The 22,025-nt window shown below is 38.4% G+C and overlaps 1 protein-coding gene across 4 annotated transcripts in view; it reads right to left on the bottom strand.

Moving 5' to 3' along the window:
- psd3l (pleckstrin and Sec7 domain containing 3, like) overlaps positions 1–22,025 on the bottom strand; it is a 148,162-nt gene that overhangs the window by 44,627 nt on the left and 81,510 nt on the right. For all 4 annotated transcript variants that reach the window (XM_059539607.1, XM_059539608.1, XM_059539610.1 and 1 more), the window contains one exon: positions 8,335–8,424. In XM_059539607.1, coding sequence (XP_059395590.1) covers positions 8,335–8,424 — 90 coding nt within the window. The remainder of the gene's footprint in view (positions 1–8,334; positions 8,425–22,025) is intronic.

The following is a 22,025-nucleotide window of genomic DNA, read 5'->3' as shown; positions in this document are numbered from 1 at the left end:
AGTTGGCTCTGCATTCTAGATAACATGTAGTAAACAGAAATTAGAAGCTCTTTTCCCCCAAACTCATGCTCTAATAACACCATGATTTTTTTTTACCAATATTGCAATTGCGATTTAATATGCGATTAATTAATTGAAATAATGACTTTTTTTATTAAACAACTACAATCACAGTAGTATATTGACTGATTTGTTGAACTTCCAACCTTGTAAGCATGTAATAATTATGACAGCATAAAGTATTGACAAATAAGCCTGGTGTAAACATTAATATACAAATCACACAAACTGAAGAAGATTGCAGAAATATAAAAAGAAATCTGTTGCGTTACCACACTTTAGGAAATTCAAAGTCACTGTAATAAACATATGTAAACATGTGGACTGCACTTTTTAAATACTGTCTGTTAACTTTAGACTTGTGATTCTCAAAACCTTTTGGTCGTGCCAAATAATTTCACTAGATATTATGCAATTAATGCTTTTTTAATAAAAAAAAACCTACAGGGGAAAAACACCTGCATCACTTGAAACATTGAAAAATAGCATAGAGAGAATAACTTATTATTACTGTTCTCTCTGTTATTTATTTATGTATTGTGTGTTTCATGTTGTACGCTAAGGCATTGGACACACACAGGCTTTCCTCCTCACCAACGACATTAAAAACCGTGTCTACACTGGACATGACACATTATAATCAGTGATGCTGTCTACACTGAATAAGAGCTGTGGCAAAATACAGTAGAACTAATCAGTGGCCTGTCTACAGTGGATGCGGCGCGGCACAAGAAAACCCAACATTAACCTGATGCCTTGTTATGACACAAAGTAAAATGATTTGCAACGGTCGCTTTGTCGTGTCCAGTGTACAGTAGAGCTGTTGCGGCATGATGCGACAACTGTAGCGTCCAGTATAGACATAGTGAGTGAAGCTGAGGGCAAGATATGCCTCGTCATATTTTCAGCATTTAGCTTTTGAATGACCAGCATCTGCCTGGTTCTGTGCAACTTAATCTATGGCTTTTCTCTTCCTTTTCACACACTGATCCATCTCCCGTCATAAGTTACGTCCTTTGGCTGTGTACTGTTTAATATATTTTCTTTTCTGCTGATGGCCCATGCACCCCACACTTTGAGAACCACTGCTTTAGAAAGACTTTAAATAAATATATGAACTATTATATATATTATTTTAAGGTCGAAGTCTTCAGTAATGAAATGCACCGTAACACTGCTTGAGTAATTTCAATATGCCGTTTTGAAGTACATTCATCTTATGTATGCTTTCAAACATTTCTGTAGGTAGCGTGCCAGGGTTGCCAGGTTTTCACAACAAGACCCTCCCAATTGATACTCAAAACTAGCCCAATTGCGTTTCGAGGGGGGTCCACCAATATTCCAGGGGGTAAAATACATGTTTTATGGAGGGGTTCCCCAAACCACGAACTTGGCAACACTGTAGCATGTCAACTTAATGCTTCCTCTGAAGACTGCTAGATGTGTTGGACTTAAAGCAGTGCTGATTAGATAGATCGATGTGTGACATCAAAATACTGCGAGAGCTATAAAAGAGCAGATGTCTCCTTTTGCTTTCTCTCACCGTCCTTTGATGTCATACACCGATCGATCTTCAAGTCCAGTCGAACACACCTCTTTACTCTCGCATGTCATGTGACCAAGTTTAATTGCAGCCTCTGCGATTGAAAAATCATGGTTTTTCATGGCGCAATATTACCGCAAATGCAATTATTCGTACAGCTCTACATAAAACATTACGCTCTGCTGCAAAGGTGCTGCTGGCGCTCTGCGGATTAGTCACCCATTTACCAGAGTTCCTTCAGATGCCAACCAAGAAATATGAAAGGACAAAATGATCCATCAATATCTTTTGAGTAGTGGCAGGCAGAGGTGGGTAGTAACGAGTTACATTTACTTCGTTACATTTACTTGAGTAATTTTTTGGGGTAACTAATACTTTTCGGAGTATATTTAAAGATGGGTACTTTATACTCTTACTTGAGTAAATTTTTGGGGAAAAATCTGTACTTTTACTTCGTTACTGTGGGCGACGCTCCTCTCGTTACTTTATCTTAATGCAATAAATGTTATAAATGCTTCAGTTTATTCCAAACGCGCCGTCTACTTTTCTCTGGGCAATGAGCGATGCCCATTCGTGAATGATTCATTCTTTTGAGTCAATTCTGTTCAAAGGCTCGATCAAACCAATTGGCAAACGAGTGAATTGGTTCATGAATCAGTTTGAATGAGTCGTTCAGTTCCCTGCCGCACGCGCTGAGCGTCTGAAGCAGTTCACTCAGAGTTGTAACGTTTAAGAAAATCAGCAGCGTTGAAAATGGGGCTATGGAACTGCACTGAAATGAAAGCAAATCTGCAAAGGTTATTATTTGCTAGCGATGGAGATCCTTATTAGATGAACACCGCGTGTGCTGTCTACTGTTTAACAGGTAATAACTTGGGCTACATTCGATTACAGTACACGATACCACTGTGACATTAGTTTGTTGTACGTGTGTGGCTTATAACAGAGGGGAGTCAAGTTGAATGCAGCTTCCAAAAGACAAAAAATAGCCGATTAAGATTTTATTAATTTTAATACAATCACACCTGTGCAAGTACGTTCAGCGAGTCATATCATCAGCTGCTAAATTCAGATCTGTGATTGCTTGCTGGCGCAGAGCCAGAGACAGACGCGTTTTTACATCACTGCGCATTATAACCAATCACACATGATTCTTTTGAGCTTATTAAAGCATTGGCCAATCAGAGGTGTTCCGATGAGTCATCGCTAAAATGCCGGTGCTTCCTTCACTCGCTCACTGACTGAATACCTCTTTCTGGCGAATTCTCTCGTCAGAAACAACAAAGTGCAGATGTGTGTACGAATCTGTAAATAAGATAGATTTCACCGTGCTAACAGTTTCAGTGATTTTTAATGGGAGTTTCTGAGAGTGATTGAAATCTAGACTGTCAGTGAAAATGATCTTTAATAATGTAAATGTTATTTGCTCTCTTTCTGAACAATGAAAGATTAGTATCAATATTTATATCACATTAACTTTCAATGTTAAATTCACATTTAATATAAAGTCAGTCGTATTAAAAATATGTTATGGCATGACACCTAAATCTGTTACTTAAGTAAACAGACAAGGTTTTATAATAAATTACATAAATTGGAGTAAAGGCTGATGAAATATATACATTTATACACGCACACATACATTACATACATTTTATTTATATATCTAAATAAAAATAGGCTCAGTATATATGACCCAAAGTAACTAGTAACTAACTACTTGAGTAGATTTTTTATCCGATACTCTTTTACTCTTACTCAAGTAACTATTCAAGACTGGTACTTTTACTTTTACTTGAGTAAATATTTCTAGAAGTACTTTTACTTTTACTTGAGTACAGTTTTTGGGTACTCTACCCACCTCTGGTGGCAGGCTGATTTTACTGCAGAAAACAAGACAGTGACTCAAACAACTGAAAACTTGACCTTGTGCTACAATTTATTCAAAATGTGCCATTGGAATGAGCTGTAAAACAACTTTAAATGATTCTGACCTTGCCGTCTCAGGCTTTAATGCCCTAGAAATTGTGAATAATCTATGCAGCTCTGCTGATGGTGAATCAAACCATATCACACTTTAAATCACAGTCAATCAAAGTTTCCTTGTAATGATCAAGTCATGAACTGACAACTGACTAACTAATAATCTTTTCTAAATAAATCCAACTATGTCCAAGTATTTCTTTTTAATAAACTGTAAGTCAAATTATAATCTCACTTGAAAAAAACTCGCGGCCCACACAATCAAACACATATTTTTGAGCGGCCCACTGCAAAAAATTAACTGACCCCGCTGTTGTTGGGTTAATAACTTGGTACTCAGAAGCTAGATTGTTAACTGTCTTTATCGAATGAACTGGCAATGAACAGAAAATAACTTGGGCTGGTACCGCTTGGCACAACTGCTGTTGTTCCGTAGCATACGCAGCAAAAATATATAAGATAAATTGGTGGTTTATTCTTAAACCAATCAGCAAGCTTGAATTATGGAAGCATAGTTACAGTTTAATATTTAAACAATTTTTTTTCTTATTTAATTATATATATGAAATGATGTTATTAAGTTATGTTCTAGACATTTTTACATATATGAACAATATTATTATTTATTTTATTTTATTTTATTATTATTTATTATTATTTACCCGCGATCCTGAAGGCCGACGAGAGCCCCAGAGCGGTCATGCTTCACGCCGGGGTTAACGACACCACGCTGCGGCAGACGGAGACGTTGAAGAGGGACTTCAGCAGCCTGATCGAGACGGTTCGCAGCACGACGCCCGCGGCGACAATCGTCGTGTCAGGACCACTGCCCACGTATCGACGAGGACACGACAGGTTCAGTAGACTTTTTGCTTTAAATGAATAGTTGTTGTCATGGTGTAAAGAACAGAAACTGCTATTTGTTAATAACTGGAATCTTTTCTGGGAGCGTCCTAGGTTTCGCGCTGATGGATTACACCCCAGCAGAATCGGAGCGGAGCTGCTCTCTGACAACATCTCCAGGACACTTCGCTCCTTGTGACTAGTAAGACAATTCTCTAATAACTATTATGATGAGTTTTGTTCCACCCGCTTAAATGATAAAAGTACTTGTGCTGTAAAAACTATTAAGACTGTGTCTGTTCCCCGAATAGTGAGGTCAAAATATAATGTAGGATCTAGAAAAAATCTTATCGTAATTAAACCAGAAAAATGTAAAGTAAATGAACAAAAACAATTTTTAAAGTTTGGGCTCATAAATATTAGATCACTCACACCCAAAGCAGTTATTGTAAATGAAATTATCACAGATAATAGTTTTGATGTACTCTGCTTGACTGAAACCTGGCTAAAACCAAATGATTATTTTGGTCTAAATGAGTCTACTCCACCAAACTACTGTTATAAGCATGAGCCCCGTCAGACTGGTCGTGGAGGAGGTGTTGCAACAATATATAGTGATATTCTCAATGTTACCCAGAAAACAGGATACAGGTTTAACTCTTTTGAAATACTTCTGCTAAATGTTACACTGTCAGACATGCAAAAGAAATCTAATGTATCTCTTGCTCTGGCTACTGTGTATAGACCACCAGGGCCGTATACAGAATTCCTAAAAGAATTTGCAGATTTCCTTTCAGACCTTCTAGTTACAGTTGATAAGGCGCTAATCATGGGAGATTTTAATATTCACGTTGATAATGCAAATGATACATTAGGACTTGCGTTTACTGACCTAATAAACTCCTTTGGAGTCAAGCAAAATGTCACTGGCCCCACTCATCGTTTTAATCATACACTAGATTTAATTATATCGCATGGAATCGATCTTACTGCTATAGATATTGTACCCCAAAGTGATGATATTACAGACCATTTCCTTGTATCGTGCATGCTGCGTATAACTGATATTAACTATATGTCTCAGCGTTACCGTCTGGGCAGAACTATTGTTCCAGCCACCAAAGAAAGATTTGCAAATAACCTGCCTGATCTATCTCAACTGCTATTTGTACCCAAAAATACACATGAATTAGACGAAATTACTGACAACATGGGCACTATTTTCTCTAATACATTAGAAGCTGTTGCCCCCATCAAATTGAAAAAGGTTAGATTCTACAGCGTCTAACACTTCAGTTTCATCCATCGCACCCAAAGATAAACTGCAGTGCTTTACAAATATAGGACAGGAAGAGCTAAATAAACTTATCACTGTATCTAAACCAACAACATGTTTATTAGATCCTGTACCCACTAAATTACTGAAAGAGCTGTTACCTGTAGCCGAAGAACCGCTTCTCAATATCATTAACTCGTCGTTATCTTTAGGTCACGTCCCAAAACCATTCAGGCTGGCGGTTATCAAGCCTCTTATTAAGAAACCAAAACTAGATCCTAGTGTACTGGCAAATTATAGGCCTATTTCAAATCTTCCATTTATGTCTAAAATTTTTTAAAAAGTTGTGTCTGCTCAATTGAGCACCTTCCTGCATAAAAATGATCTGTATGAAGAATTTCAGTCAGGTTTTAGGCCCCACCATAGCACAGAAACTGCACTTGTTAAAATTACAAATGACCTGCTCCTTGCGTCAGATCAAGGCTGCATCTCATTTCTAGTCTTACTTGATCTTAGTGCTGCGTTCGACACCATAGATCATGACATACTCATAGATCGATTACAAATCTATACAGGTATTCAAGGGCAGGCTCTAAGATGGTTTAGATCCTACCTGTCCGATCGCTACCATTTTGTTTACTTAAAGGCCGTGTTGCAGGTTAAATTTTTTTACGAATTTGTGCAATTTGCTTGATGGTAATAAACATTTAAACTGTTATCCATTGTATTTTATGTTGTTGGGTATCACAAAACAGAATATAATACGAAAAAGTAGGTACTATCTTACAGCGGTCTCCTTTCCCCCATAATGCATTGCATCACATCACGTTGGGGAGAGAATTTACCAAAGCCCACCTTGAGAGCATTGAGAGTGACTAGAGAGACGCGTAGTAGACGAGAGTATTCAGATAGCGCAGATTATAGATAAAAACATAGATATAGATAGATAGATAGACTACATATATAGATAGATAGACAGACAGACAGATAGATAGATATCGACCAACATCGACCCAAACGCACTCACTTCCCTACAGCACAAGCTTTTCAGCGCAGTTTCCATGGGACAGCACCCACACAAGCACCTGCCAAACACAGCGACACACACATGGCTACGTTTGCAACAACATTTTCACCGGAGGAAGAGATAAATGCTTAGAAACGTCCATATAGCTAGCATGATGCCTTCTATTTCTAGATGACAAAGACAATGTTTACCAGTTCTACGACACTATGACAAAGGTTACCGGTACTTATCTGAACTAACATCATGATCACTGCCACTAGATATAAAGAAAACGTTGATTTTTCACTCGGTGCTACTCAATGACAGTAAATAAAAAATAAATAAATTATATATATATAGGAGGAGTTTCTTCCCCCAGGCCATCAGGCTCCTAAACTCAAAACCACCCTCTTAATGTTTCATGTCTCCACTTAATATTCAGTTTATCAGTAAGATATCCATCATTCACTACCTCACATTGACATACTGAAAGTGTCAACCTGTTTTCACATTTGCCTCTTGTACATTCCTGTGCATCTTAATATTTAAGAATACAGTGTACTTTAATTCACATTATTTTCCATTTTATATTTAATTCTACAGTATACATCTTTTTTATTTTTTATTCTTATATTATTATTGTTTATTTTTATTTCATTCTTTCATAGCTATAAATATGTATATTTTCATCTGTGTTTTATTCTTTAATAATTGCACTTTCTATGGAGCGGACCTGACTCACATTTCACTGCTGGTTATATATGCTCTATATAATTGTGTATGTGACGAATACAAATCTTGAATCTTGAACAGTAATTGGCGGCCCAACTGCAATAGCATCGCGACCCACTAGGGGGCCGCGGCCCACAGTGCATTAAATTGTAATGCATACTGATATACAGTATGCATTACAATTTAAGTAAGAGCATTACATCTTTTTGGGCTGAAGAAGCTCCTAAATACTGTATTTAATATGGTTATCAACAGTTTTGTATTCATTTTTATTGTTCTACTGCGTCTTTTCTTTTTCCTGTAGATCAAACAATACAGCAAAGCGCAATAGCAAGGTCATGGGCCTGATTCCCACAGAATGAAAGAACTGAAGAACACAGTATATCTGGAATGCATTGTACACTTTAGCAAAAGCATTCATTTAAATCTTTGCGAGCATCACTTGTGACACAAACAACTCATGAACCGAATATATGCATAAACAATTAACTCCACACAAAAAGTGAATGACAGTAACAAAACTTTGCTGTGAAACAAATCATTTCTCTTTTGCTTCTGTCCTGTCTTTTTGTGAACGTAGACACTTGTCTGTCTCCAATAACAGCATCTATTACTAACGAATCCGAGAAAAGAGCGCTTCTGTCCTGGGCTTTTATCAAGTGCACAAACATCAGGTTGACAGGATCTAATTATTAAAGATCGGATGATCTTATGAAAATGAGGGAAAGTAGACAGCATTGTGTGTTATAGAATATAACCAGGCTCAAAGGACCTGGAGCAGCTGATTTCTATTCTGAATATTTTTGTATCCATCAAGCCGGTTTTTAATGTCATGTAGCCCTTCATACGTCATCTCAAAGAGGAATGCTGAGAGATTTGTTTGAGACATACCTTCAGCAGCTCCCGGGGGAAATCTTGTCCTCCATTGAGTCCGTCCAGGTTATTGATGAATTCCTGGCACGTCATCTTCTTCCCGATATTCTGTGGGGCATGAGAAACATTTATGGGGCTGTTAATGGAACAGGATGGCACTGTATCACCCTGATTTAACCCTGCGAGTCCGACATGACCTGACAGCAGCAGAGGAGGAGATCTCTAATGAATTCATGCTGACATCCTAGCATGCACTCCTACAATGGCTGTAAATCAGTCAGTCCTGTTTTCTCATCAAATTGACAAACTGCCTTTAAACATAAGGCAGGAGGCCAAAACCTTACTGTACGTACATCACAGAATTTATCACTATGATTTTTTTATGTAATTGTTTCTAGAAATTAAAGCAAAACACAGTAAATAACACTAACGTAACATTTTGTAAAGAAATTAATACTTTTTTTCAGTAATGATCCATTAAATTAATTAAAAAACATTAGAAATGATTTCTATTTATCTATTTAAATTACATTTGAAAATATGTAGAATGCTTTTTAAAATATGCATTCAGTAAAACTTTATTTTAAGGTGTCCTTGTTACACATTACATGTACTTACTATTATAATAACAAGAAATTATGCATAATTGCATGCAAGTAACTCTAAGAGAACCCCTAACGCTAACCCTAACCATTTAGTAAATATATGTAGTTTATTAATATAACTCAGGACTTAAATGTATAATTACACTGTAAACAAGCACATCTTAAAATAAAGTCTAGCCATGCATTTTTTTACATAAATGTCTTGGTGCTTTACCACAGAGCAAGTTATATTGCTGGGTGATATGACGATGATATAAAAAGATGATATTTATATTGTATTTAAGGTTGTCTAGCACATATATCAGTGAAGCAGTGACACATGGCACGTTCAAAAGAAATTAAGAGATTTAAATACTGGTTGGTTAAAATAACAAATATATTTAAATAGAAAACAGTTATTTTGAATATGAGATAAATTAGATAAATTAAGTATGACATTGTATAATGTCAAGCTCATGTAATAATTCACAGACTGATGCACTTGATTAAGCACTGCTGGAGGAGGTGACACCTTTAACTAAATGTACAGGATTAAGAATATCTATTACAATCTGAAACATTTAGCAATCTGAACCATAGCATTTGCTCGGAGCTATTTCATAGTTGAGCTCTGAGCTATCACATTGCAAAGCATAAATGAATAAACCCCTCTGATTAACGGTTACTAATACAATCCATGGAAAGATGGCATAAATAAAATTTTAAGCATTTCCTTAAAACACAAACATATGTCCTTAATATCTGTATGATAGGTAAATTACCTAATTTTGTTTAAATGAAGGATTGCAGAAATGAGTACACCCTTGATTTACAACAAATGTACCATATTCTAGCACTAAGTATGTCCTCCATCATTTTAAGCATATTGCTCTGACCCTTCTTGGCCCTTGATCACAAACTGCATCCCAAATATCCTCCTTTGTGCTAAGAAATTAAGCTTTTCACAAGCCCTTACAGTTGCCACATACTGTACACTGACTGCTGCTATTATACATCCTCTACAATTACTGTCTGAACATTGATTTCTCCTTTTATAATGTCATAGACAAAGCCTGAAGGCTTTGTCTATTCTAAAAATAAAATAAAATAAAATAAAATAAAGCGCAGACGGTGTTTGTTCCAATGACTTTACTGTTCCTGCCAGCACCAGCCGAGTTTGTAGGTGGATGGCACTGACAAATGTTCAGACTGGCACCAGATATCAAAGAGAGCCACAGGCTGCTTCAAAATACAGGATTCCACAAGCTCTCACACTGCAGTTTCATCGGTGAAGTAATGCTATTTCCTCCTGTCATCCATCACTTTAACAGCACATCAAGCCATTTTTTCTCTTTCTGTATGATTTGACATGGGTCCGCAGCCCATATCACAAAGTCAGCAAAGACCGACTGAGAATAAAATGCTATTTTGGAAGAACAACGAATCATTCTATAAAAAAAAAAAAACATTTGGGCCTTGCTCAGTAAACAGATTTTATACACATATATACTATGCAAATGTGTTTGTTTATTGCCCTGCCCCAAAATCTCATTCTCATTATTGTAATGCAGAAAAATATTACTTCAATTAAATTGTGAATAAATCAAGAATGTTATAATGAATGCAATTAAAGCTACTTTAAATTAAAAAATCATTCTCAAACAGAATTGACTTCCATTAGCTATTACACATAGCTAAATATAATGACATTTTTGCATTGCTGAAAAATGCAGTTAATTGTCTTGTCACAAAAAAAAAAAATCCAATAAAAACAAATCTGAAAGACCACAGGATATGGCTTGATAAGTGCTGTTTTTATGTTTCTGATAGAAGCCTCTTGTCATGATCCATCCTATAAACTTCTGTTCACTCACCACCAGAGGTCCCCCGCTCTTCACATGGACTTTAACACTACACTGACTGTTACACATCACCCTGGACTACATTTCCCATGCTTCATCTAATCACAAACTCACCTTAATCCAATCGCACACAGCTGCTATCAACAATACACACTATATAAATCAGTCTCACACCACCATTCGGCATCGAGTATTTTTTAGCCTAGCTACCTTACCAAGCACTTCCTAGTTTCCTGTTTCCCAGTCTTGTTCCCTGCCTCGTTGCCTTGATCCTTTGCCTGTTTTTGGATTATTCTCTATTGTCTTGCCGTTTGGGATCTGTTTGCCCCCCCCCCCACCTCGGACAGTCTGATCACCTTTCTTTGTTTTTCACCGCTAAGTATTCACCCCTCATCAACCATGTGAAGCCATCAGTGAGGACCATCAAAGTGTAGCCAACTGGAGCAGACTCTATACTTCAGAACAGTTTTCAATACACAGACTGGAGTATGTTTGCTTCTCACTTTAATTGAGGACAGTAAGAATGTGAGGGCTCTAGATACAGCTTTGGATTCGTCTAGCTCAGGGATTCCTGTACATTATTTGGTTCCGGCACCAGAGCCCTTGCAGCAGGGCATCTGGGAGACAGTGAGGCGGCATAGTCGTGGGTCGAAACACCACTCTTCTATTCCAATCAAAACATTAAACAGGTTCTCCCCACTCAGTGATGCACCCACTGAGAAACCTGATGAAAGTGCTCTAGTTATTGGTGATTCTATTGTACGGAACGTGAATATAGAGACACCAGCCACCATAAGTTAAATGTTTACCGGGAGCCAGAGCGCCTGACATCTTGGCAAATTTAAAAGTGCTGGCTAATGCTAAACGTAAATACAGTAAGATTGTTATTCATGCCGGCACTAATGATGTTCGACTTCGCCAGTTGGAGATCACTAAAAATAACATTAAAGAGTTGTGTGAACTTGCAAGTACGATGTCAGACACTGTAATATGCTCTGGTCCACTCCCTGCTTACCGTGGTGACGAGATGCATAGCAGATTGTCATCACTCAATGGCTGGATGTCTAAGTGGTGCCCACAGAATAACATAGGTTTCATAGACAATTGGACGAGCTTTTGGGGCAGACCTGACCTGTTGAAAAGAGATGGTCTTCATCCCTCCTGTGGCCTCCTTCTCTCTAGAAATATGGCAAATAGTCTTAGTGTTTATACTTGACTAACTGGGGCCCAGGTCAGGAAGCAGAAAGACTGGCTAAACCGACCGTCTGCTAGCTGCCTCACGTCACAGAGGTCAGTTAATTCTCAGCACATAGAGACTCTTTCACCTAGATATCACACTATAGAGACTGTGTCTGTTCCCCGAACTAGAAAATACAAAGAAGGTCCAAACCAATTTAAGAGTTACAATTTAATTGAGGTTCAACAAATAAAAAACAGATGCAATACGGATAAACAAATGATAAAGCTTGGCTTATTGAATATCAGATCCCTTTCTACGTAAGCCCTTTTTATAAATAATATGATCACTGATCATAATCTAGATGTGCTCTGTTTGACAGAAACCTGGCTAAAACCTGATGATTACATTATTTTAAATGAGTCCACCCCCCAAGATTACTTTTATAAACATGAGCGGCGTCCAAAAGGTAAAGGGGGAGGTGTTGCTTCAATTTATAACAATGTTTTCAGGATTTCTCAGAGGGCAGGCTTCAAGTATAACTCATTTGAGGTAATGATGCTTCATATAACGTTATCCAGAGAAACAAATGTTAATGATAAATCCCCTGTGATGTTTGTTCTGGCTACTGTATACAGGCCACCAGGGCACCATTAAGTTAAATATATATATATATATATATATATATATATATATATATATATATGTATGTATGTGTCATAAATATAACATATATTTTAGTGACAAGTACACATTTCCATTGCCAACACTTAGTGTCAGATACCTTAAAGGGATAATTCACCCAAAAATTAAAATTCTATCATTGTTTACTCACCCTCAAGTTGTTCCAAACCTGTATGAGTTTCTTTGTTCTGTTGAACACAAAGGAAGATATTTGGAAAAATGACAGAATCAAACAGATCTCGGTCCCCATTGACTTCCATAGTAGGAAAAAATATATACTATGGTAGTCAATGGGGACCGAGATCTGTTTGGTTACAAACATTCTTCCAAATATCTTCCTTTGTGTTCAGCAGAACAAAGAAACTCATACAGGTTTGGAACAACTTGAGGGTGAGTAAACGATGATAGAATTTTCATTTTTGGGTGAACTATCCCTTTAAAGGTCCCATGACATGGATTATTTCCTTTTCTTTAAATGCTTTTTAATGTTTCCTTAGGTGTACTTATATTGTTAGTATGATTTTTACATTTAAAATTTAGAAATAAAAAGCATTTTTTATATCCTGATATTAGCCCTCCGGCTTGAATGCTTTGTTTGAAGGGGCGTGTCTGCTGTGAGACGCCGAGGAAACGACAACTGTTGTGATTGGCTGACATCTTTGCATTTGAAATGCATATTACATGTGGACCCCTCTAAAATATATATATATATATATATATATATATATATATATATATATACTACAGCTGTCGAGATTAACGAATCGTGGATTTGTTGATTATATAATTATTTTTTTGATCTTTTCCAATCACATGAAAGGCTGCAGTGATGAGCATTGAGTAGACGGAGTCTGTTTATCGCGTGAATGCAGTGATCTCGTCATTATTGCAACACGTTTTCTCTAACAAAATGCTTTCACCACAACTAACAGCAAACACATGAATACAGTAAGAGCTTTGTTGTGCAGCATAACAGCATCATTCATTGTAACGGCAGTTTAGGCAAGTGTGCAGATATACTCGCGATGTGTGAGAGCTCCGAAAAAAAAAAGGGAGCGTTCTTTGATCGCTCTCTGTAGTTAAATCACAATTTAAATAACAGATTTGTTTCATGCTACTAAGAGTAACAACGTGAAGTTGATCGTTTAGTCACTGGCTTGATTCACTGATGCATAAACAGTATTAAACGATTTAAAAAGAAAGTCTGTGTGAACTTGAATGATTAACTACACATCAGAAATCACTGATCACAGATCAGGCATAAATGAACAGGGTTACTCACTGTTTGTGCCGGTGCTGTCGAATCCATATCATAAAAGTCTGTTTGTAACGCCTGTCCTGACATTGCGACTGAATTATATGTAAATATTTGGGCGGGCAAAGCAGAGAAACGGGAGGTAACATTTCTCTTTACAACGTCACAAAGAGGAGATTCCAGATCAGACCGTTTGAGCTTCCATTTTTTCAAAGGCAGAGAAAGATAGTAAAATCTCGATTTACACCGATTAAAATTTTTAGGAACTTGGGAACCACATACATGCTAGGGGAAGTCATATTAATGTTAAAAAACCTCAGAAAGTGAAATTTTCATGTCATGGGACCTTTAAAGACATTGCTATTGCTACATTGCTATGCCATTGCTACACTTTCTATGCTATGACTGCTCCACAGACTTCTTGTTGCAAATTTTGCTCACACACACTCACACAAACCTGGACCTGGAGATGGACACACACACTCAAACTCACAAACTTACTGACACACTCAAACACAGGCTCACACACTCAAACATTCAAAAAGACTCACACAGGCTCACACACACACCAAACTGGACCTGGAGGTGGACACACACAGAGTCTGGTGGCTGTGATATATATAAACCAACCAACGTCCGTTGCCATGATTTTGGAATGACTGATCGCGAGAGGGAAAAAATGATGTTTTAGTCGCATAACATCGGTTAATGGAAACGCCGTCATTTCGCAATAGTTGTTTATCGATATTTAGAAAAAAAAACACAAAAGTTTTGCGCGAATCTGTAATGGAAACGCGACAGCGCTTAACAGACTAACTTCTCAGAGTTATGTTGAGCAACAGTGTTCATTACTAACCATTCAACTCCGGATTGATTCTGGAATCTTCGCTGGGGAAATAAGCATTAAGCACCAGTGATCCGTCCTTTAACTAACGCATGCTCATGTTTTGATTCAGATCGTGTTCGAAGAGGAGGAGCTAGTCGTGCGTGCCTCCGTTGTCAGTTTGTGAGAGGGAGGGAGCGCGCAGCGCGCAGCTCTACAATAAAATACATTTGTACCCATATTAAAGTTTAAAAATCTGAATCAATCCGTGGCGGTCAGTGTTAATATTGTGGCGGGCCGCCAAAAATTTATGAATGTATGGGAAACCCTGCTTGTTACAAGTATGGTAGAACCATCACTTCGACCACAAAAGACTGCTTTGTAAGTAATCTTCCTTATGTATCCGAATTCCTTTGCATATCCAAAACCTCAGAACAACTTGATGATGTAACAAAAACTATGGACTCTCTTTTTTTTTAGCATTTTAAATATAGTTGCTCCTTTACGCTTAAGGAAGGTTAAGGAAAACAGTCTGACACCATGGTATAATGAGCATACTCGCACCCTAAAGAGAGCAGCCCGGAAAATGGAGCGAAGCTGGAGGAAAACAAAACTAGAGGTATTTCATATTGCTTGGCGGGAAAGTAACCTATCCTACAGAAAAGCATTAAAAACTGCTAGATCCGATTACTTTTCTTCTCTAAGAGAAGAAATAATAATCCCAGGTATTTATTCACTACAGTGGCTAAATTAACGAAAAATAAAGCATCAACAAGTGTTGAAATTTCCCAACATTCCCGACTTTATGAACTACTTTACTTCTAAAATCGATATTATTAGATATAAAATTGTAACCATTCAGTCTTCAGCTACAGTATCGAGGAAGAATTGTATAAACTTGTTAAATCATCTAAAACAACAACATGTATGTAAGACCCTATTCCATCTAAGCTCCTAAAAGAGGTGCTTCCAGAAGTCACAGATCCTCTTCTGACTATTATTAATTCCTCATTGTCATTAGGATATGTCCCCAAAACCTTCAAACTGAATGTTATTAATAAGCCTCTTATTAAAAAACTACAACTTGACCCCAAAGAAATAGTTAATTATAGACCGATCTTGAATCTCCCTTTTCTGTCCAAGATACTAGAAAAGGTGGTATACTCACAATTATATTCCTTCTTAGAGAAAAATGGTATCTGTGAGGATTTCCAGTCAGGATTTAGACCGTATCATAGTACTGAGACTGCTCACCTTAGAGTTACAAATGACTTGCTCTTATCATCTGATCGTGGTTGTATCTCTCTACTAGTGCTACTGGATCTTAGTGCTGTGTTCGACACTATTGACCACAACATTCTTTTGAATAGACTAGAACACTTTGTTGGCATTACTGGAAGTGCATTAGCATGGTTTAAATCGTACTTGTATGACCACCATCAATTCATAGCAGTGAATGAAGAGGTATCATATCGATCACAAGTGCAGTATGGAGTACCTCAAGGCTCAGTGCTAGGGCCATTACTTTTCATGCTTTCCATGTTACCCTTGGGAGATATCATCTGGAAACATGGTGTTAGCTTTCACTGTTATGCTGATGATACTCAGCTCTATATTTCTTCGCGGCCCGGCGAAACACCAATTTGAAAAACTAAATGGAATGCATAGTCGATATAAAAAACTGGATGACGAGTAATTTCTAACTGCTAAATTGTGAAAAAAACAGGTGTTAATTATAGGACCTAAAAACTTGCTTCTAATAACCTAGAACACTTTCTAAGACTTGATGGCTGCTTTGTCAATTCTTCGTCATCAGTTAGGAACCTAGGATAGCAATAGCAAATAGCAATTTGATAGCAATCTTTCCTTAGAAAGCCACGTTTCTAGCATTTGTAAAACTGCATTTTTCCATCTCAAAAATATATCTTAATTACGGCCTATGCTCTCAATGTCAAATTTCTTATCACCTCAAGGTTAGATTATTGTAATGCTTTATTGGGTGGTTGCTCTGCATGCTTAGTAAACAAACTACAGTTAGTCCAAAATGCAGCAGCAAGAGTTCTTACTAGAACAAGGAAGTATGACCATATTAGCCCGGTCCTGTCAACACTGCACTGGCTCCCTATCAAACATCGTAAAGATTTTAAAATCTTGCTTATTACTTATAAAGCCCTGAATAGTTTAGCACCTCAGTATTTGAATGAGCTCTTGTTACATTATTATCCTCCACGTCCGCTGCGTTCTCAAAACTCAGGTAATTTGATAATACCTAGAATATCAAAATCAACTGCGGGCGGCAGAACCTTTTCCTATTTGGCGCCTAAACTCTGGAATAACCTACCTAACATTGTTCAAGAGGCAGACACACTTGCAGTTTAAATCTAGATTAAATACCCATCTCTTTAACCTGGCTTTCACATAACACACTAATGTGCTTCTAATATTCAAATACGTTAAATAATTTTTAGGCTGCATTAATTAGGTAAACCGGGAACACTTCCCATAACTCCCTATGTACTTGCTACATCATTAGAAGAATGGAATCTACGCTAATATTAGTATGTTTCTCTCTTATTCCGAGGTCACCGTAGCCACCAGATTCAGTCTGTATCTAGATCAGAGGGTCACTGCAGTCACCCGGACCTAGTATGTATCCAGACCAGATGGTGGATCAGCACCAAGAAAGGACCTCTACAGCCCTGAAAGACAGCGGAGACCAGCGGAGCCCCAGACACAGATCCCCTGTAAAGACCTTGTCTAAGACGACCTCCGGGAAAAGACCACAGGAAACAGATGATTCTTTTACACAATTTGACTTTTCTGCAGCCTGTAATTGAACTTCTGGATTCGTCTGGTAAGAGGAGAACTGGCCCCCCCCCAACTGAGCCTGGTTTCTCCCAAGGTTTTTTTCTCCATTCTGTCACCGATGGAGTTTTGGTTCCTTGCCGCTGTCACCTCTGGCTTGCTTAGTTGGGGTCACTTCATTTACAACGATATCGTTGACTTCATTGCAAATTATTGCACAGACACTATTTAAACTGAACTGAAATGATGACATCACTGAATTCAATGATGAACTGCCTGTCTTTTTGCATTATTGACACTTTTTTCCTAATTAATGTTGTTCAGTTGCTTTGACACAATGTATTTTGTTTAAAGCGCTATATAAATAAAGGTGACTTGACTCAGGCTGCCTGTGGCTCTGACACAGACATTGACATCTATACCTGGATTACATCAACACCACCACTGACAGTGTCACAACTGAAAAACAGATAACATACCCTAATCAGAAGCCATGGATGAACATGGAGGTGCGAATTCTGCTGAAAGCCTGCAACACTGCCTTCAGGTCAGATGATGCTCAGGCCTACAGAAAATCCAGGGCTCACCTGAAAAGGGGCATCAAAAAGGCCAGGTACTGCTACAAGCTGAAGGTAGAGGAACTCTTAACGAGCTAAATGACTTTTATGCTTGCTTCAACAGCGACAGCAAGAAGACAGCCACCAAAATCACACACACATCAAACCACCAACCCTTTAAACTCACCTCCACAGATGTCCACACTGCATTGAGCCGGATAAACGCATGCAAGGCTGCTGGCCCGGACAGCATTCCTGGACGTGTGCGTAGCGCATATGCAGAGCAACTTGCAGGGGTCTTCACAGACATTTCCAACCTGTCCCTCAGCCAAGCAACTGTGCCAACACGTTTTAAGTCCACATTCATTGTGCCCCAATGTGCTTAAATTACTACAGCCCCGTAGCACTCACATCCCTCATTATGAATGCTTTGAGCGACTGATCCTAGCACACCTCCCACCCACACTGGACCCTCACAAATTTGCCTACCGTAAAAATAGGAGCACAGAGGATGCAGTATGCAGAGTGCTGCACTTTGCACTCACACACTTGGACAATAACAACACATGTGCGGATGTTGTTTGTCGATTATGGACTTTCTGACCAGCAGTCCTCAGCATGTTAGGTCAGGCCACACCTGCTCCACCACCATCACACTAGGCTTGTTGGGATAGTCAGTGTTACCGGTGATACACGGTGTTTAACCCACCTACCGGTCATAGCACTTGACCACCGGCACCATCGTGTTGAAGTTTTAGCCTATAGCAATAAAGCACTTAATTCAGTTAGTGACTACGTGCCTTCGTAATTTAGCGTAAGCGGAACGAGCGCCGCAGTAAAGCAGCAGGTGTCCGATTTCATGTATCATTTGAGGAGAGTGAGGCGAGCTAACTGGCAAACGATGGCGGAAGATCTGGGTTCAAAGCGAACTGTTGCAATTTAAAATGAAGGTTTTTCGTTTATTGTTTCTCATTTAGCCTATTTATAATTTTTTGTACGGTGTATGCAGTTAATAGGCCTACCTCTTTTTTTAACAGCTTAACATGAGTTTAATTTTTATATTAGTTTTTTTTTTGCACTTAAGTGTCCAGTGATTATTCGGGTAGGCTACCTTATTTAACGTTAAGTTTTTGATGTTCGTTCGTTTCATATTCGATGGTTGTGCGGTGTTTTTTTTTTTTTTTTTGCTGAAAAAGGCAGGCACTTTATTTAACGAATAGTGAATTTTTGTATATAATTTCTTGTTTGATACTTGTGCAGTGGTTCGTTTTGTTAATAAATGCACTTTAAAGGTGTTTCATAAGTGCTTTCGTTTAGTTTTTGCATGGTGTGTTAAGTTATTATTCATTTTGCAATAAAGATGTGTGTAATACAAGCGAGTGTCTTATTGTTTTGTGTATTTTTATTAAGAATAAAATAAATTAACCCATGATTAATTCAAACAAATGCTACTGAATTGCCGCTAATTAAAGTGAAAGTAAATTGAGACGTGTGCACGACCGCATTTTCGGCTACCCGAAATCCCCGACACGCAACCCCGGTGACACCGGGATTACCGTTTTTTTTACACGTCGATTAACCGGTGGAAAAAATCCGTCACCGCAACATCCCTACATCACACTAAACACGGGGGTACCACAGGGCTGTGTGCTGAGCCCATTCCTTTACTCCCTTTACACCCACGACTGAAGCCTATGCATGGTTCCAGCTCCATCATTAAGTTTGCAGATGACACCATGGTGATTGGCCTCATCAGTGATGATGAGACTGCCTACAGGGAGGATGTACAGCATCTGACTGCATGGTGCGCTGACAATAACCTGCTCCTTAACACCAACAAGACAAAGGAGCTCATTGTGGACTTCAGGAAGAAGAAAGGAAGCACGATGGTTGTTGAACGTGTCTCCAGCTTCAAGTTCCTGTGAACCACCATTTCGGAGGACCTGTCCTGGACTACAAATACCTCCAGCCTGGTCAAGAAGGCTCACCAGCACCTCTTCTTCCTCAGGACACTGAAGAAGAACCAGCTGTCTTCAGCCATCATGGTGAACTTCTACCGGTGTGCGATCAAGAGCATCCTGACCAGTTGTATCACAGTCTGGTATGGGAACTGCTCAGTGGCTGACTGCAAGGCACTGCAGAGGGTGGTGAAAACTGCCCGACGTATCAAAGGGACAACACTTCCTGCTATTGAGGACATCTGAAGCAAAAGCTGTCTACGTCAAGCTCGCAGCATTCTCAAGGATACTTCTCTCCCTGATCACAATCTGTTTAACCTCCGGCCCTCCGGGAGGTGATGCAGGAGTCTCTGGACAAGGACCAGGACTATGCAATTTACTACCCATTGCACTAGTGTAAATTATGTTCATAGTTTCTGCCTATAGTGTACATACACTTTTACATAATACATCTGTATAGTATGTTCATAGAAAACTAAATCTGTATATCATGCTGATAGTATTTAAAATCTGTAAATTATGTCTAAAATACTGCCTTATCTGTATAGCTATTGTACATATTGTAGACCTTGTACTTACCGCTTATTGCACTTCTGGTAAGATGCTAACTGCATTTCGTTGCCTTGTACCTGACTTGTGGAATGAAAATAAAGTTGAATCTAATCTAAATACTATTCTAGGTTTTATATGAAATGTAATTTATTTCTATGATCAAAGCGGAATTGTCAGCATCATTACTCCAGTCGTCAGTGTCACGTGACCTTCAGAAATCCTTCTAATATGCTGATTTGCAGCTCAAGAAACATTTCTTATAATTATCAGTGTTGAAAACAGCTGTGCTGCTTCATGTTTGTCATATTACACTCGGGAAGGAGTGAGGAGACGCTGGAGAATTCTTCATATATAGAATTTAATCATCAACAGGAACTAAGAAGACATTTAACAGCAGACCGAGAACTCAACACAGGGAACACTATTTAAACACATGACACAATGGGACACACCTGGGGACAAATTAACTAATTAATGACACTGCTGTAACCAAATTAACTAAACGGGGAACACTTGGAACTAATAGAACTGAGAACAGGAGCCATGACCAAATAAGAAAACCGGAACAAACATGTGACAGATCAGGCGGACCAGGAACCCATGGCAGAGCAGGCAGTTCGGGTTGCAATGGCGGATGTGGAGACTCGGGAGGGCCATGGCAGATCTGGAGACTCAGGAGGACCTGGCGGATTCTCCGTGGCCTTAGCCGGCTCGGCCACAGGCATATGCCTCCCCAAAAAAAAAATTTATTGGGGAAAACTAGGTATCTTGTAGACATTTAACAGCAGACCGAGAACGCAACACAGGAACACTATTTAAACACTTGACACAATGGGACACACATGGGGACAAATGAACTAATTAATGACACACTGCTGGAACCAAATAACTAAACAGGGAACACCTGGAACTAACAGAACTGAGGACAGGAACAGGAAACATGACCAAATAAGGAAAACCGGAACAAACATGTGACAATGTTTTTGTGAAAACCTAATTTTTTCAGGATTCTTTCATGAATGGAAAATAAAAAAAAAACAATTTGTTGAAATAGAAACTTTCTGTAATGATATTGTCAATATAGTCTTTACTGTCACATTTGATCAATTCAATGCATCATTACTGAATAAAAGTATTGTTTTTTTTTTGTTATCTTTATTAATCAAACATTTGAACTGTAGTGTATGTCCTGTTGAAACAGAACGTTTGGGTTGGACATACGAGAGACAACAGTTCTCTTACGAGAGCTCTCTCGTACTGCGTCTTAGCTAAGACGCTACGGGAAAAGTCTCTTTTCACGAAATACTGAAGCAAAAAATTATCCTTAATTTTGTATTTTTGTAAAGCGCATTTGCAGCAGTACACAGCCATAGGCGAGACGGCTCGTTCGCTCATTGGCTTGTTCTGCGGCAACTGCACAGCCTATCGAGCGCAGGTTGATGCAACATCAGA

This window comes from Carassius carassius, chromosome 45 (assembly GCF_963082965.1).
Source record: "Carassius carassius chromosome 45, fCarCar2.1, whole genome shotgun sequence".
Classification (NCBI taxonomy): domain Eukaryota; kingdom Metazoa; phylum Chordata; class Actinopteri; order Cypriniformes; family Cyprinidae; genus Carassius; species Carassius carassius.
This window is presented reverse-complemented; position numbering and strand designations above follow the sequence as displayed.